Below are 16789 nucleotides of genomic sequence, written 5' to 3' on the forward strand. Positions count from 1 at the left end.
CTTCCAGGTAAGAACCACATCACTGGTTCATTATAATTAATTCTTCTAAATAATTACATAGTGAGGGTCGCCAAGAACTGGGGTGAGGGGTAATGGTGAATGATGGGGACAAATACAAAGAATATAAAGATCAGTGCCTCTTCTTTGATGTAGGATGGTGCTGGGAGAATCTGTGTGGTATCCTCAGAATAATGTTAGGCATTTCAATAAATCCTTGTCTTCCTGCATTTTAGTTTTCATTCCCATACTTTTGCCCCTTCTAGGCCAAGTGTGAAGATAGGATTGCAACTGTTTTAAAATTTTTGGTTTATATACCTTATATATGACATGGTAATAATAATTTTATGGTGACTTTTAAAAGAGATAACCTAACATTAGTTATTTTTAAAATCCCAGGAAATTCATTCCTGATTTTTTTTCCCACATCACGTGTCATGTGAGATCCTAGTTCCCTGGACCAAGAATTGAACCTATGCTCCCTGCAGTGGAAGCACAGAGTCTTAACCATTGGACTTCTATGGATGTCCCCTGAATCTTCTGATTTCTTTAAAAATGTTATCAATGTTTTTCAGGATATCCTGAAAATTCTGTCTTTGTTAATGTAGACCTACCCCAGAAAGAGGTTTTAATTTCCTCAGGATGAAAGACAAGAATTGGTTTAATACCAAATGTTATGTTCTCTTCCATCTCTAACATTTATCAAAAAAATTATTGAAAGACAGACAAGATAATAAACAAGCATATATTCACTTATTAGTAAACAAAATAAATCTGTAAAGTATATATTTGTTTTTTAAAGAAACATTAAGTTTTCAATAACTTGCAAAGTAGGAAATCAAGGATGCCTAACTTTCCTCAGGGTTCATGCTAAAAAATGAATACCTTCAAAGGAGGTCTTTTAGAATTTCTACAACTAAAGCCCCTTGGATAAAACTCAAGACTAATAGAACTTTCGTTGAATGCTTTAGATCAAACAGTGTCAACAGTGAGCTTCCAGCAAATAAATACATGGAATTTAACTTTTAGTAACATGGCGTACAAAAGTGTGGAGTAGGATAGTCGTTAAAAATCATCATGATGGGATATAAAATTCAGTAAAAAAAAAGCTCTTTGAAGAAACAAGTGAATGCTTTAATTCTTTAAAAATATGATGGAAAAGAAATCATCACTCATACCTTGCTGAGTTCTAAAGCCACGCCCTGTAGACACACAAATGACCATGTCTCGCTCTATGTCATCCCACGAGTGAATTGGCTGTCCGTCGGGGGTGTACAGTGCTCTGGCCGGGTGGGCCAGCTTGAGACGAGAGGAGCAGTCATTGAGCAGCTGAAACACAAAGAAATACGTGCTGGCTGGGTGTGGGATGTCACAACATGTTTAAGTATTAAAGAATCAACTCCTTGAAGAGAACTATTATCATGATATAAGCATTCATTTTATTTATAATTGCTAGAAAGAGGTATACTGTGTGGCAAAGGGAACTCGATACTCAATACTCTATAATGACCTATATGGGAAAAGAATCTTAAAAAAAGAAAGAGTAGATATATATATATGTCCTGATTCACTTTGCTGTATACCTGAAACTAATACCACATTGCAAATCAACTATACTCTGATAAAAATTTAAAAAGAAAAGAAAGAGGTATAGAAGGAGATGAGAAGGGTTTACAAATGGTCCCTGATGTGGTTAGACAGTGAGGAACTTCAGTGCTTGTCAGTGGATTCATCCTCGTTTTTCTCTTCAGTTCAGTTTAGTCGCTCAGTCCTGTCTGACTCTTAGCAACCTCATGGAATGCAGCACACTAGGCCTCCCTGTCCATCACCAACTCCCGGAATTTACCCAAACTCATGTCTACTGAGTCGGTGATGCCATCCAACCATCTTATCCTCTGTTGTCCCTTTCTCCTCCCACCTTCAATCTTTCCTAGCATCAGAGTCTTTTCAAATGAGTCAGTTCTTTGCATCAGGAAAAACCATAGCCACCTTTGGTGGCAAAGTAATGTCTCTGCTTTTTAATATGCTGTCTAGGTTGGTCATAACTTTCCTTCCAAGGAGTAAGCATCTTTTAATTTCATGGCTGCAGTCTCCATCTGCAGTGATTTTGGAGCCCCCCAAAATAAAGTGTGCCACTGTTTCCATTGTTTCCCCATCTAATTGCCATGAAGTGATGGGACTGGATGCCATGATCTTAGTTTTCTGAATGTTGAGCTTTAAGCCAACTTTTTCACTCTTTTACTTTCATCAAGAGGTTCTTTAGTTCTTCTTCACTTTCTGCCATAAGGGTGGTGTCATCTGCATATCTGAGGTTATTGATATTTCTCCCAGCAATCTTGATTCCAGCTTGTGCTTCATCCAGCCCAGCGTTTCTCATGATGTACTCTGCATATAAGTTACGTTGTTCTCTATTTTTCCATATAAAGAGACTCCTTGCTGTTTAAGAAATGGCTCAGTGTGAAAGAAAGACCTTAACTTGAAGAATCTAGATTTGTCAGAATAGCTCAATTATTTTTCCAATGAGCAAGGCGCTAGAAGGACAAAAGCACTGACCTGGTTCTGGCCTCTGTCTGACCTCAGACAAGTCAGGCAATGTGCCTACAAAAGAGTCTCTTCAACTGTAAAATCAAAGTTTTGGTCTAATACCTCTTGGATTCTATGATTCTGTTATCACCAAAGGTTGTTTTTTTTTTTTTTAATTGGTAAATTAAAAAGCTATCTGTTAGAGCCTAATTCAATTTCTTTCAATTTTCCTTGAAACAGTAAAAAAACACATGTACAAATGCAAAGTGTCAACAGTTTTAAAAACATCACTCGACCTGTTGCTGGACCCCTAAGGGTAGTTCCATTAGTGTGAATAAGACTTTGAGACAGAACATATAAGCAAACAGGAGAAAAGTAAGACATTTCTACACACCTGCCTGTATGACTTTTACCTATCTTCCAGGCCGGACAGCAGCTCTCCCAAAATGAAAGAGCCAGGTTCGCATGAGCCCCAGTCACCTAATACTTCTTTTTATATATCAAATTAGGGGCTACAACTCACAGCAATTGAGTTGTAGAACTGGGCAACTTATGGCATCTTGCATCTGGAAAATGGTTCAGAAATATGAAGGAAGACAAGAGAGGGATGAGATAATACAATTCAGAGACTGAATTTTTCACCCAGTATTTTGAGCAAGGGATGGATGCACTGAATTGAGCAGTAACAGAAATTATCCCAGAACACATTCCCATCTGTAGAGGGGGTAGTCAGGTAGGAGCAGTGGGAGAACAGACCTAAATGTGGTCCTACACCCCTTGCTGACTAATAGCCAGTCAGCAGCAATTTGATTCAGGATCTACAGGACGATCCTATAGCTCCCAAGTCAAAATTTAGGGGAACAAAAGAGAACTAATGTCTCCTGTCAAGAGAGCTCTCTTTGTACAAGGAGATATAAATAGAAAAATGAATCTCAGCAATAGAGGATTGTGAAAATATTCTACAACATAAACAGTATCTGTACACAAGGTGAAGAGGTTTTTAAAAAAGATTTAGAGCACAAATACATTTTAGAGTATCTGTATTGTGCTCCCCCAAATTTTAATAAAATATGACTTCCACAGACACACACACACACAGAGAAGTAAGATGACAACAGCTTAAAGGAAAGGAGCATTGCTGAGATATAGGCAGAGATAACGATGGTGATGGTGATGATCATAATAATAATAGCAGTTTAAATTTACTGTCACATTTCTATGGGCTAGAAACTTATCTAAAAGTTTCTAAGGATAATCTAATTTTATTCTGTGGGAATAATTATTATCCTCTTTTTCTTGGTGAGAAAAATGGAGAACAGAGAGGCTAAATATCATAGCCAAGGTCACACAGCTGGTAAGAGAAGAAACAGAGTTTTAAATTGATATGAATAGAGAGCTGAATGAGAGGCAATGAAATGAAAGATTCAGTAGTAGAATTAAACTCTGTCTCAAAGGCAGAAAAAAGCAGACTGAACATTGTAGAAAATCAAATTGTATTGGAGAGGACTAAGTTGAGAAAATCTCCTAGGATATAGAGGAAGAATAAGACAAGATTTATGAGAGAAAAGTTAAACATTTGTCACATCAGGACATCAGATATTAAACCTATACAATATAGGTATTAGTGGAGAAGAATTCACAATATATTAAACTTAAGGAATTATGAAAAAACAAGAGAGAGAGAAGAAAATCCTCTTTCGAACACGTCTTCATATCAAATAGGTTAACCCAAGATAAGGCAAAGTTAATGAAAAAATGACTAACATTTAACTTTAACTGGGTTAAAAGTATTAATTTCAGACAAGGGGGAAAATTCAGTTATGTTTAGACCTGTTTTCTGCAACAATGACTACTAAAGAAAATGGAGGAGAATCTATGAACCTTTTAGGGGAAAAGGTTTCAGTGTGAGAATTCAGTTTCCAACTAAATTATTACTTTGGTTACAGGAAACAAAAGATATTCTTATGTGTAGAAAAACTCAGAAAACATATCAGTCAGATACATTTCAGATTATTAAAAAATGAATGAAATTCCTTCACCATGGAAAAAGTCATAGTATAAAGTGACCAGTATTAAGCAATAAGATCACTAGAACATGATACAACTGTTATAAAAAATGGTTAGAAAATAAATCAATTTAAAATTTTAAAATAAGTCTTCATAGGGAAAGTAAAAATGTAAAAACATCACTAAAAAGGGACATGGGAAAGGAAAAAAAAAAACAAAGAGCATTCCAACTTTCTAGCTATTTATGGAGGAAAAAGATCCTGTTTCTTCTTTTTTCCATTGTTAAGAATATTTAAGATCTTCTAGAATTAACACTCAAAAAAGATGTCCTTTTCATTTTAGGGGACTGGAATGCAAAAGTAGGAAGTCAAGAGATACACGGAGTAACAGACAAATTTGGCCTTGGAGTATAAAATGAAGCAGGGCAGAGGCTAACAGAGTTTTGCCAAGAGAATGCACTGGTCATAGCAAACACCCTCTTCCAACAACACAAGAGAAGTCTCTACACATGGACATCACCAGATGGTCAATACAAAAATCGGCTGATTATATTCTTTGCAGCCAAAGATGCAGAAGCTCTATGTAGTCAGCAAAAACAAGACTGGGAGCTGACTGTGTTGTGGCTCAGATCATGAACTCCTTATTGCCAAATTCAGACTTCAATTGAAGAAAGTAGGGAAAACCACTAGACCATTCGGGTATGACCTAAATCAAATCACTTATGATTATACAGTGGAAGTGACAAATAGATTCAAGGGATTAGATCTGATAGACAGAGTGCCTTGAAGAACCATGGACAGAGGTTTATGACATTGTACAAGAGGCAGTGTTCAAGACCATCCCCAAGAAAAAGAAATACAAAAAGGCAAAATGGTTGTCTGAGGAGGCCTTACAAATAGTTGAGAAAAGAAGAGAAGTTAAAGGCAAAGGAGAAAAGGAAAGATACACACATTTGAATGCAAAGTTCCAAAGAATAGCAAGGCGAGATAAGAAAGTCTTCCTCAGTGATCAGTGCAAAGAAATAGAGGAAGACAATAGAATGGGAAAGACTAGAGATCTCTTCAAGAAACTCAGAGATACCAAGGGAACATTTCATGCAAAGATGGGCACAATAAAGGACAGAAATGGTATGGACCTATCAGAAGCAGAAGATATTAAGAAGAGGTGGCAAGAATACACATAGAAGAACTATACAAAAAAGATCTTCAAGACCCAGATAATCACGAGGGTGTGATCACTCACCTAGAGCCAGACATCCTGGAATATGAAATCAAGTGGGCCTTAGGAAGCATCACTATGAAAAAAGCTAGTGGGGGTGATGGAATTCCAGTTGAGCTATTTCAACCCTAAAAGATGATGCTGTGAAAGTGCTGCACTCAATATGCCAGTAAATTTGGAAAACTCAGCAGTGACCACAGGACTGAAAAAGATCAGTTTTCATTCCAATACCAAAGAAAGGCAATGCCAAAGAATGTTCAAACTACCACACAATTGCACTCATCTCACACACTAGCAAAGTAATGCTCAAAATTCTCTAAGCCAGGCTTCAACAGTACATGAACCATGAAATTCTAGATGTTCAAGCTGGATTTAGAAAAAGCAGAGGAATCAGAGATCAAATTGCCAACATCCAATGGATCATTGAAAAAGCAAGAGAGTTCCAGAAAAACATCTACTTCTGCTTTATTGACTATGCCAAAGCCTTTGACTGTGTAGATCACAACACACCATGGAAAATTCTTCAAGAGATGGGGATACCAGACCTTCTGACCTGCCTCCTGAGAAATCTGTATGCAAAAATCAAGAAGCAACACTTAGAACTGGACGTGGAACAACAGACTGGTTCCAAATAGGAAAAGGAGTATGTCAAGTCTGTATATTGTCACCCTGCTTATTTAACTTATATGCAGAGTACATCATGAGAAATGCTGGGCTGGATGAAGCACAATCTGGAATCAAGATTGTTGGGAGAAATATCAATAATCTTAGATATGCAGATGACACCACCCTTATGGCAGAAAGCAAAGAAGAACTAAAGAGCCTTTTGATGAAAGTGAAAGAGGAGAGTGAAAATGTTGGCTTAAAGCTCAACATTCAGAAAACTAAGATCATGGCATCTGGTCCCATCACTTCATGGCAAATAGATAGGGAAATAACGGAAAGAGTGAGAGACTTTATTTTCCTGGATTCCAGAATCACTGCAGATGGTGACTGCAGCCATGAAATGAAAAGACACTTGCTCCTTGGAAGGAAAGTTACGACCAACCTAGACAGCACATCAAAAAGCAGAGACATTACTTTATCAACAAAGGTTCCATCTAGTCAAAGCTATGGTTTTTCCAGTAGTCATGGTTAGATGTGAGAGTTGTACTATAAAGAAAGCTGAGCACTGAAGAATTGATGCTTTTGAACTGTGGTGTTGGAGAAGCCTCTTGAGAGTCCCTTGGACTGCAAGGAGATCCAACCAGTCCATCCTAAAGGAAATCAGTCCTGAATGTTCACTGGAAGGACTGATGCTGAAGCTGAAACTCCAATACTTTGGCCATCTGATGCAAAGAACTGACTCATTGGAAAAGACCCTGATTCTGGGAAAGATTGAAGGCAGGAGAAGAAGGGGATGACAGAGGATTAGATGGTTTCATGGCATCACTGGCTTGATGGACATAAGTTTGAGTAAACTCTGGGAGTTGGTGATGAACAGGGAAGCCTGGCGTGCTGCAGTCCATGGGGCCGCAAAGAGTCGGACATGACTGAGTGAACGAACTGAACTGAACTGAAGGATATTTAATTTTACTATTATTTTTGTTGTTTTTCAGTCATTCAGTCATGCCAAACTCTTTGCGACTACTTAGACTGCAGCATACCATCTTCCCTGTCCTTCATTATCTCCCAAACTCATGTCCATTGAGTCAATGATGCCATCCAACCACCTCATCCTCTGTCACCTGCTCCTCCTTCTGCCCTCAATCTTTCCCAGGATCAGGAACTCTTCGTAGTCTTCACCAGCACCAGAATTACTAAAGCAGTAATTCTTCGGGACTCAGCCTCCTTTATGGTCCAACTCTTACGTCCATACGTGACTACTGGAAAAACCATAGCTTTGACTCTACTGACCTTTGTTAGCAAAATAATGTCTCTGCTTTTTAAATACACTGTCAAGGTTTGTCATAGCTTTTCTTCCAAGGAGCAAGCATCTTTTAATTAATCAATACAATAAAACAAATCAAAATAAAAGAAATAGTTCTTCTGAAAGAGTAGGTAAAATCATCCCCATATGAACTTAATATGATATCATTCTTAGAAAATTTATGTAAATGGATGAGAAATTAACAAAAAAATGCTTAATAAAGTTGTCAAGCACAAAATTTAATTATAAAGCATCGATTGTTTTTTGTTGCCATTCACCAAAGGTATGTATTTAAGAAATACAGTGGGCACTTGGCAGCAGCCACTGCGCAGACCAGACTTCACTCGCTCGCAGCTCGCTCCGTGCCCTCTGCAACCATGTTTGACAAACCCGATATGGCTGAGACTGAGAAGTTCGATAAGTCGAAATTGAAGAAAACGGAAACGCAAGAGAAAAATCCACTGCCTTCGAAAGAAACGATTGAACAAGAGAAGCAAGCAGGCGAGTCGTAATGAAGCCTGTGCCGCCAGTATGCACTGTACATTCCACAAGCATTGCCTTCTTATTTTACTTCTTTTAGCTGTTTAACTTTGTAAGATGCAAAGAGGTTGGATTGAGTTTAAATGACTGTGCTACCCCTTTTCACATCAAAGAATGGAGAACTACTGACAACGTAGGCCGAGGCCGCGCCTGCCTCTCCCATCTGCCTGTGTGGCTGGCAGGAAAAGAAAAGAACTTGCAAGTTGGTGAAGGAGGAAGCTGGGTGGGACGACAGTGAAATCTAGAGTAAAAAGCTGGTCCAAGGTGTTCTGTGGGCTGTAAAATGCAGTTTAATCAGAGTGCCATTTTTTGTTGTTGTTGTTTAAATGATTTTAATTATTGGAATGCACAATTTTTTTAATATGCAAATAAAAAGTTTCAAAACCTGAAAAAAAAAAAAAAGAAATACAATGGAAGTTCATTCCAACATCAAAGCAACTCAGAGTGACAATTAATTTAAAATGTTAGGTCCTTTTAAAAATTTTAAAATTTTATTGAAGGACAAAAAATATTTATATGTATATAAAACAATGTCACAGATTCAATCTGGCTGGGAAGATTGAATATTCTAAAAGATGTTGATTTTTATGAAAGTAATTAATAGCCTAACACAGCTATAGTCAAAACTTCTGTAGGATGATTTTAGGGTGCTAAAATGCAATTCCAAAATTCAACTTTAAAAATCAACAGGGCCTCCCTGGTGGCTCAGTGGTAAAGAATCTGCCTACCAATGCAGGAGAAACGGGTTCGATCCCTAGTCTGGGAAGGTTCCACATTATATGGAGCAACTAAACCTGTGTATTGAGCCTGTACTCTAGAGTCCAGGAAACTGTAACGACAGCCCGCAGGCTGAAACTACTGAAGCCCACATGCACTAGAGCCCGTGCTCTGCACCAAAAGCCACCTCGGTGAGAAGGTCACGCACCTTAACTAGAGAGTAGCCCCTGCTTGCCACAACCAGAGAAAAGCCTGGGCAGCAATAGCCAAAGACCCAGTGCAGCCAAAACAAATGAATAAATAAATGAAATTTTTAAAAAATATCGACAGGCAAAGATAATTGAGTAAAAACTGAAAAGTACAACAATAGGAAACTCCTATCAGATATTAAAATATATTAAAGCTATAATAATTCTTAAAGTACCAGATAGCTTAAAAGAAGACGCTAATAAGAATTCAGTGTATATAACTATAAAGTTTGTATTCCAACTGAGTGGGAAGAACAAAAATGATTATTCGATAAGTAGGGCTGAGATAGTAATTTTAAGCCCAAAATAAAGCAGAGAAAATAGCTTCACTCAAATTTTACACCAGGAAAAAGTTGTACACAGTTTAAAAAGTAAGAGGAAAAGAGACAATTATAAAAATCTTAAGAAAAAATCAGATGAATCTTTATTTGACATGAAACAGTGGAAGTCGCTCAGTTGCGTCCGACTCTTTGCAACACCATGAACTGTAGCCTAACATGCTCCTCTATCCATGGAATTCTCCAGGCAAGATACTAGAGTGAGTAACCATTCCCTTCTACAGGGAATTTTCATGACCCGGGGGTCAAACCCAGGTCTCCTACATTACAGGAGATTCTTTACTATCTGAGCCACCAGGAAAGCCTTATACGATATAAAGGTAGTAAAATACTATTGGAACTTGAAAAACTAAGAACTTAAAAAATACATTAATTTCTGCACATTAAAAAATCTCTCAGACACCATGGCAAATTGGAAATTTGTCATAATAAATCTGACAAAGTTATGCATAGTAGGCTTATTGCCATAGAAAAAGAAAATTTATATTAGTGTGGAAAATATTCACAGACTACTAATAAATGGTAAAAACAAAGCAAAACAAATAAAAATCACTGCTACAAGTAATTAAAGACATATAAATTGAAACATGGATATAACATTCTCTCTTGTCAACTTGCAAATACATACTTCAAAGTGACTGCAATTAGCATTGTTGATTACTCATGTAAACAGCATGTTAGTAGGAACTCTCATTCAAACTTGTGGGAGCATCAGTTGCTGAAATATTCCTAGAAAACAATCTGGTGATAGCTGTCAAAATTTTCTAACACATCTACATAATTTGACCTAGAAATTCTTCTAAGAATTTATTTGGCAGAGACAATCAGAAATTTTAAAAGGATTTATGTGTAGATATGTTATTTGGATTATGTTTTATGATAGCAAAATTAGAAGCAATCTAAATGGCAAACAATAAAAAACTGGATGAGTAAGTAATAATCCAACCATTTGATAGAACATGATGATGCCATTGAAAATCTTTTGTTAAAGAATATTAAATTATGCAGGCAAAAAGTCACAAGAGCTTGTTTGGTGAATAATTACATATATCAATGCAATCTAACATGATGACAATGGCAAACAAATGTATAAATATATAGAAACCATGTGAATAGATCTACTAAAATTATAATAACTGGTTATTTGTGGGAGTCAGAATTTTCATTTCCTTCTTGGTGCTTTTTCTTTTTCTAATTTTAATGCAAAAATGACTGTATGCTGTTCTACAATTAGAAAATAGAACAATAATCTATTATTCAAATAATCCAAAATTTCATAGTAATTACAACAGATTCATATGGTTTCATACAGTTTTGCAGTTTTTCTAAATTTTCCATAGTAATAGTCGCTACCTTCTGCTTAGGCTGCCAAAATGAATACCACCAGTTCTGGAGGCTGCTAAGTCAAGACTAAGCTGTGGTTTGATATGGTTTCTGGTGAGAGCTCCTCCTGGCTTATAGACAGCTGCCTTCTTGTAGTGTTCTCATATGATGGGAGAAGAGAGAGAAATCTCTTTTTCTCTTCTTATAAACCTACACATTATTTCAGGTTAGGGCTCCACCCTTAAGGTCACTTAACATTAATTACCTCTTCAAAGCCCTGTCTCCAAATACAATCACATTGGAGGTTAGGATTTTAGCATAAGAATTGGAAGTGGGGGGAAGGGGGACCACAATTCAGTCTTAGCAGCTATTATTATGTATTTTCCCCTCTCCAAGGCAACCAAAGAGTATGATAACTGAGTTTCTACCTTGACTGGGAGAAGAGGGGAGCTGTCCTAGAAATATGTAGATAGGTCTCTGGAAGAAATTCCTGCAGCTTGAAAAAACCCTGATGCTGCTGCTAAGTAGCTTCACTCGTGTCCAACTCCTTGCAACAGATTGTAGCCCACGAGGCTCCTCTGCCAATGGAATTCTCCAGGCAAGTATACTGGAGTGGGCTGCCATTTCCTTTTCCAGGGGGTTTTCCCAACCCAGGGATCAAACCCGGGTCTCCTGTATTGCAGGAAGATTTTTTACTGCCTGTGCCCCTCCGGAAGGCCCTGGGAAAAAATCCTACATAAGGATAACTCTTATATTTTCCCCTACTTTACCACTAAAATGTCACTAGTCTATAGAAATTGTGTTTCCTGTTTATAATTAGGTGCGTGCCTTCACGCTAAATTGCTAACTTCATGCTAAATTGCTTGTCATGTCCTACTGTTTGCAACCCTATGGACTGTAGCCCATCAGGCTCCTCTGTTCATGGGATTCTCCAGGCAAGAATACTGGAGTGGGTTGCCACGCCCTCCTACAGAGGATCTTCCTGACCCAGGGATCGAACCTGCATCTCATGTCTCCTGCACTGGCAGGCAGGTTCTTTACCACTAGCGCCAAATAGGAAGCCCATTATAATCAAGTGAATGAATGTTATTTAATAGAAACGTATACTAAATACAAATAGGAGTTAAATCTATAGCTGTTTCACTTGGTTTTCACGAAGATCTATTTTACACCAGACTCAGTTAATGAGTTTACAGAAATCTTTAAAAAAAAAATAAATTTGGGAGGAAAAAAGACATTTCAGTACAATTAGGTGCTAAAATGTCCAGTTAACTTTTGACCTTTAATGACGTTCTTAATTCTCAGCTTTTCAAATATATGTAAATTTACTCAAGTTCCTCCTTTAAAGTGGGTAATATAAATTACATGTTTAAATTCCACAATAACAAAAGCTCATAATAAAAGAACAGTGTTCTAATTTACATAATTCTTCACCTATTTTGTGAGTTTTCATAGACCTGGTACTCTCAGGGTGGCGCATGTGGGCACCACAGAACTATTTCATGTTCCCTGAGGACATGAGGTACTTCCCTGTACAAATCAAAAAAAAAAAATCTGTTTCTCATTCATTTAGCTTCCACTCATGCATTCAGAACTATGCTTGGCTGTGAGAGAGCACATTGGTTTTGAAATTCTGTGGAATTGGAAAGATGTTGCAGGGATGGGAGAAGACAGATGCTACAGGACCATAGAAGGAGGGGCTTGGATAGTCATAAATCAGAGAAATATGATGGCTCTGAAGAAAGAACCACTAACCCTGTGGGGGAGTGGCTGCGCTGATGACCGATGACCCTACATCAGCTGGAGAAGAGAGATGCTCCAGCCACGTTCAAAGACTGGGTAGGAAGAATGTGGTTAAATCATCCAGAATAGCCACAGCAGTGAAAGAAGTTGAGGGGAAACCTGCATTAATGGGATTCAAACACCACCTGGGGGTTTCATTGTAGAAAGTAGATGGAAGCACTCTGAAAAGCATTCTGATCCTCATTCTTCAGATAAAACTACCAGCCACTGAAACTCTGAGCTTCTCTGGAATTGGCATTGTTAGCCAGATTCACCCAGTAAAATCTGAACCCTACTCTTCCTGTAGTTTCACACCCACAGTCCATCCTCCTGGAGTATTCTTTACAGGCCGATAGCCTGAAAAGACACATTTCTAATTGATCACGAAGAATCTCAAACTGACCCCTAAAAACAAAAACAGAATGGAAAAGGAAAGGAAAGAGATTAGAAAGAACATGTTTTAATAAAACAAAAGAAGAAATAATATGCAGAAAGCTTTCTAGACATTGCCTAAGTATCTTTCTATACAATGAGGCCACGTTAATCTCCTCCAGACATTGGCTTTACTATGCCATTACCTTATTCAGAGACAGCTAGTGGCTACTGTGCTTTAGTCTGGGGTAGTGTAATGGACTGAACTGTGTCCTCCCCAAAACTCATAGGTTAAGAGACACTAGAGCACTCTCACTCTCTCCACATAAGCACAGAGGAAAGGCTGTACCAGCACACACTGGTGAGAAGTCAGCCATCTGCCACCCAGAAAGAGTCCATATCAGAAACCGACCCTGCTGGCACCTTGATCTTGGAATTTCCAGCTTCCAGAAGTGTGAGAAATATATTTCTGTTGCCTAGGCCACCCAGTCTGTGGTTTTGTGTTGTGGCAGCCCACGTAGACTATACAGAGAGTTCATGGTGTCCACCATACATGCTTTTAAATAATCTCTCCAGTTGTCTGTATCTCTCCCTATTTCTTAGTTCAAGTACCATCTCTTAATACTTATTTGGTTTATGAATCTAACACCCATACCTCTGTGTGTGCTGCTCCTCATCCGTATTAATACTTTTTCTGCCTAAATGTTGACTCTTCCTCACTGATCGAATTCCATCAGAGGTCCTGATCAGGGCCACTGTGGAGCTTTCTCCTTCACCTTGGGTGGGCACAGTGTTCCCTCTTCTGAGCCACTATTGAACTTCCTGCATGTACTACTGATCTGACCTTCATCACATGCTGTTAGCACTTCTCTAAAAGGAGTGTCAGCTCCCTTAGCAAATGCATTCGTCTTACAATCTGGGTTCAGCATAACAAAATCTGGAACACATAGAAAAACACATGATAAAGAAATACCGTCTCTATTAGATCACCAGTAATAAGACCGCCCAATAAACACTTCCAAAAATAAAATCCATCCAGCCTTTTTCTTTAATGTTTGTGCATACATGTATATAGAATTCAACTCTATATGCTTTATATTATGCTTCTTTCATTTAGTATATCTTGAACATCTTTACTGTCATTATTCTTTCTAAAGTTGATTTTATTTATAATATCCCATTCTACACACTATAATTCATTTAACCAACTCTCTATTTGTGTTTATTTCTAATCTGTCTATGCTATAAATAACCTATGATAAACATTATTATCAAACCACCTTTGTATAAATTCATGAAAATATCCTTGGGATAAGATTCTATAATAGAAGTGCATTTTCTTATGATTTGTATAGCCACACGGTCGGTCCTGCAAAAAGTTGTACTCCTGTTAACATGAGACTGCCCATTTCTTTATAAACCTAAGTAAAGCTTGATGTATTTTCAAATGTTTTGCCAATTGTAAATATGAATGTAATGAGAACAAAGATCATGTGCTATTTTATGTCTCCTGTTGCAACCACTACTATTGAGGTTAACCTGTCAATTATACTACACTATAAACTTTTCAAACTCTTTTCACACACATAGAGTAATACTTTATAGCATCTAGCACAATGCCTTTTATGTACAAAGTTCATAAAAAAATTATATGATCATGGAATACTATGTATGGAGTGCCTTTTATATGCTACATGAGAGTCACATAAATCCAAAAGTCATTCTTTCACTAAGTATGTGTAATTTTTGTAAAAGTTATTGTAAGTTTTTGCCCTCCTGAGTTTTAAAGTCCATCTTTAATCCTATTGTCCCTGCTCTACTCTTTATTTATTAATCATTTCATATTCCCTCACTAATATATGAGTTCTTGTTGCAATGGTTAGGTACAATTTAATAAACTGTGATTTTCAAAGAAATGTTTCAGCTTTTTTATAGAAATTGTTTTAGGATATTCTCTCCTGAAAAAGCTTTCATTCATTAAAAAAAAATCACTTTCTTTTTCTTCATGTGTATGAAGTTCCTTTGCTTATATTCCTAGTTTTGAATGTATTGTCTGCATTTTTCTCTTAAGCACAGCAAATCTGTTGTCAACTTCTGAGATGCAATTGCTTTCACAGTTCTTATTCAAAGTCCTTGTCAAAGAAGGGTGGTCTCCATCACACTTTGAAATCACCAACCGTGAGGGGCACAGCTCTTCTGCTGTGCCCCTGACACTCTTAAGTGCCCCCATCAGCCTCCATGAACTCCTCCAGGCTCATCTGTTGCACTGTCTTGCCTTTTCCTCCATCCGCCAACATCTCATCCTTATGTGACTTCTCTTGTCCCAGAAAAAGTTATAAAAACATTTCACAAAATAATAATAAGAAGATTTTTACAATGTATTATAAGATATCACTGCAACAAGTAAGACTTTTTGAAATTCTACCAAAATTCATTTCCTAGGTACCTAAAGTTTTTATTTAAAGATGAAGACAAAATATCAAATTTTGGAATTGTATCCTGATATTGCAAACAATAAATGAACTGCTACTCATCTTTTCCTTAGTCAGTCTTTTAATTTTGGAAAGTGGAATGTCTGCCATAGTTCTCAGACTCTGGGCATCAAGAATATGACAGGTTTCCTCTAGTGAATACTGTGGTTTTCCCCCACAGAGTACATATCTAGTGGATATGTACACTTTTGTGTACATATTTTGTCACACTTTTGTGAACTAGGCTTAAAATGGAACAGGAAAACTATTCTAAATTATTTTCAACTTTAGATTTTACTCTTTGACTGCAGTGGGTTTAACTGTTATTGTTCTCTGCCGGCCAAGTGTCATATTCTATTGCACACATTATGTCACGCAGTGTTGTACTCCAGATTTTCACACACATAAATTCATTTAATCATCATCTCAACCCTGTGAGGAAAGTATTACTCTCCCATTTTACAGATGAGAAAATGAGGTTTAGAGAGGTAAAATAATTTGCCTGATATGACAATCTAGAAATGTCAGAGTTGGAATTTGAACCTAGCCTTATGAAACATTTTCCTTCACACTAAATTTACCTCCGAAATAGTTTTGCCGCAGGCATAAGTGCCATCTTCAAGTCTGCCTCCATTTAGGTAAATCCATACGCGTTTTGCATTGGGCTGTTTATACAGGTTGCTCTGCTTGAATGCTGTACATTTAGGTGCAATGAGAGAATTTCTCTTGGATTGCAGTTCTTGGACTTCAGAAAGGTGTGCCTGTTAAGAAAAGTCCAGAGAGTGCCATGGTTAGAGAACTGTCTGTTTAGTGTGTGTGTGTATGTGTGAAGGATATGATGAAAGATAGGAATATCTTATCATTGTACGTTATGTTGAAAAAAATTTAGGAAATACATTACCCTCTCCTATCACTGACTCTTCTGTAATTCCCCTTGCTTCAATGAATCACTATAGGCAATAATAGCCATTAGAGTAATAACAATAAGGCACTTATTTTGGCAAAGTACTTAACTTTCATTTATAATTTGGAGAAATGAATAGAGATGTGTTTTTGGATTTGTGCATGGCGTTTCTCCTACTGAGTGATTTCTCTGTATCTAACAAATGAGTTTTTTATTAGAATCACAACATCATTTCCTTTAACCAAGAAATGCTTAAGGGAATGTACATGACTGTTGTTTAAATCTTTACTCTCTGTCTTTTAAAATACAGCAGCCACCCTTATACTCTGCCAGATCCCTGCCAGGCAGCTTTTCATCCTACTTCAAGCATTCCTAGTTCAATGCTTTGCATTCATTCCCTGGTCAGTGATTTATCCTTCTTAGCTTGGCAAGAAGTCATA

At 37.3% G+C, this 16789-nt stretch overlaps 1 protein-coding gene and 1 long non-coding RNA gene across 4 annotated transcripts in view; one reads left to right on the plus strand and one right to left on the minus strand.

Moving 5' to 3' along the window:
- The window catches only part of DCDC1 (doublecortin domain containing 1), a 453546-nt gene that overhangs the window by 15431 nt on the left and 421326 nt on the right, over positions 1 to 16789 (minus strand). For 2 of the 3 annotated variants that reach the window (XR_014069367.1, XR_014069370.1), the window contains 3 exons: positions 16027 to 16206; positions 13630 to 13911; positions 1176 to 1326 (listed from right to left, as the gene is read on the minus strand). Coding sequence is in view for 1 of the 3 variants with exons in the window: in XM_081544080.1 (XP_081400206.1) it covers positions 1176 to 1326; positions 16027 to 16206 (331 nt within the window). In the remaining 2 variants the exon portion in view is untranslated. The remainder of the gene's footprint in view (positions 1 to 1175; positions 1327 to 13629; positions 13912 to 16026; positions 16207 to 16789) is intronic. The other variant, XM_081544080.1, reaches the window with a different exon arrangement.
- Positions 7984 to 8466, plus strand: LOC145526985 (uncharacterized). The gene is made up of 2 exons (XR_014069380.1): positions 7984 to 8174; positions 8410 to 8466. It is a non-coding gene; the product is annotated as an uncharacterized LOC145526985 (long non-coding RNA).

This window comes from Giraffa tippelskirchi, chromosome 11 (assembly GCF_054371585.1).
Source record: "Giraffa tippelskirchi isolate mGirTip1 chromosome 11, T2T-mGirTip1v1.2.pri, whole genome shotgun sequence".
Taxonomy (NCBI): Eukaryota; Metazoa; Chordata; class Mammalia; order Artiodactyla; family Giraffidae; genus Giraffa; species Giraffa tippelskirchi.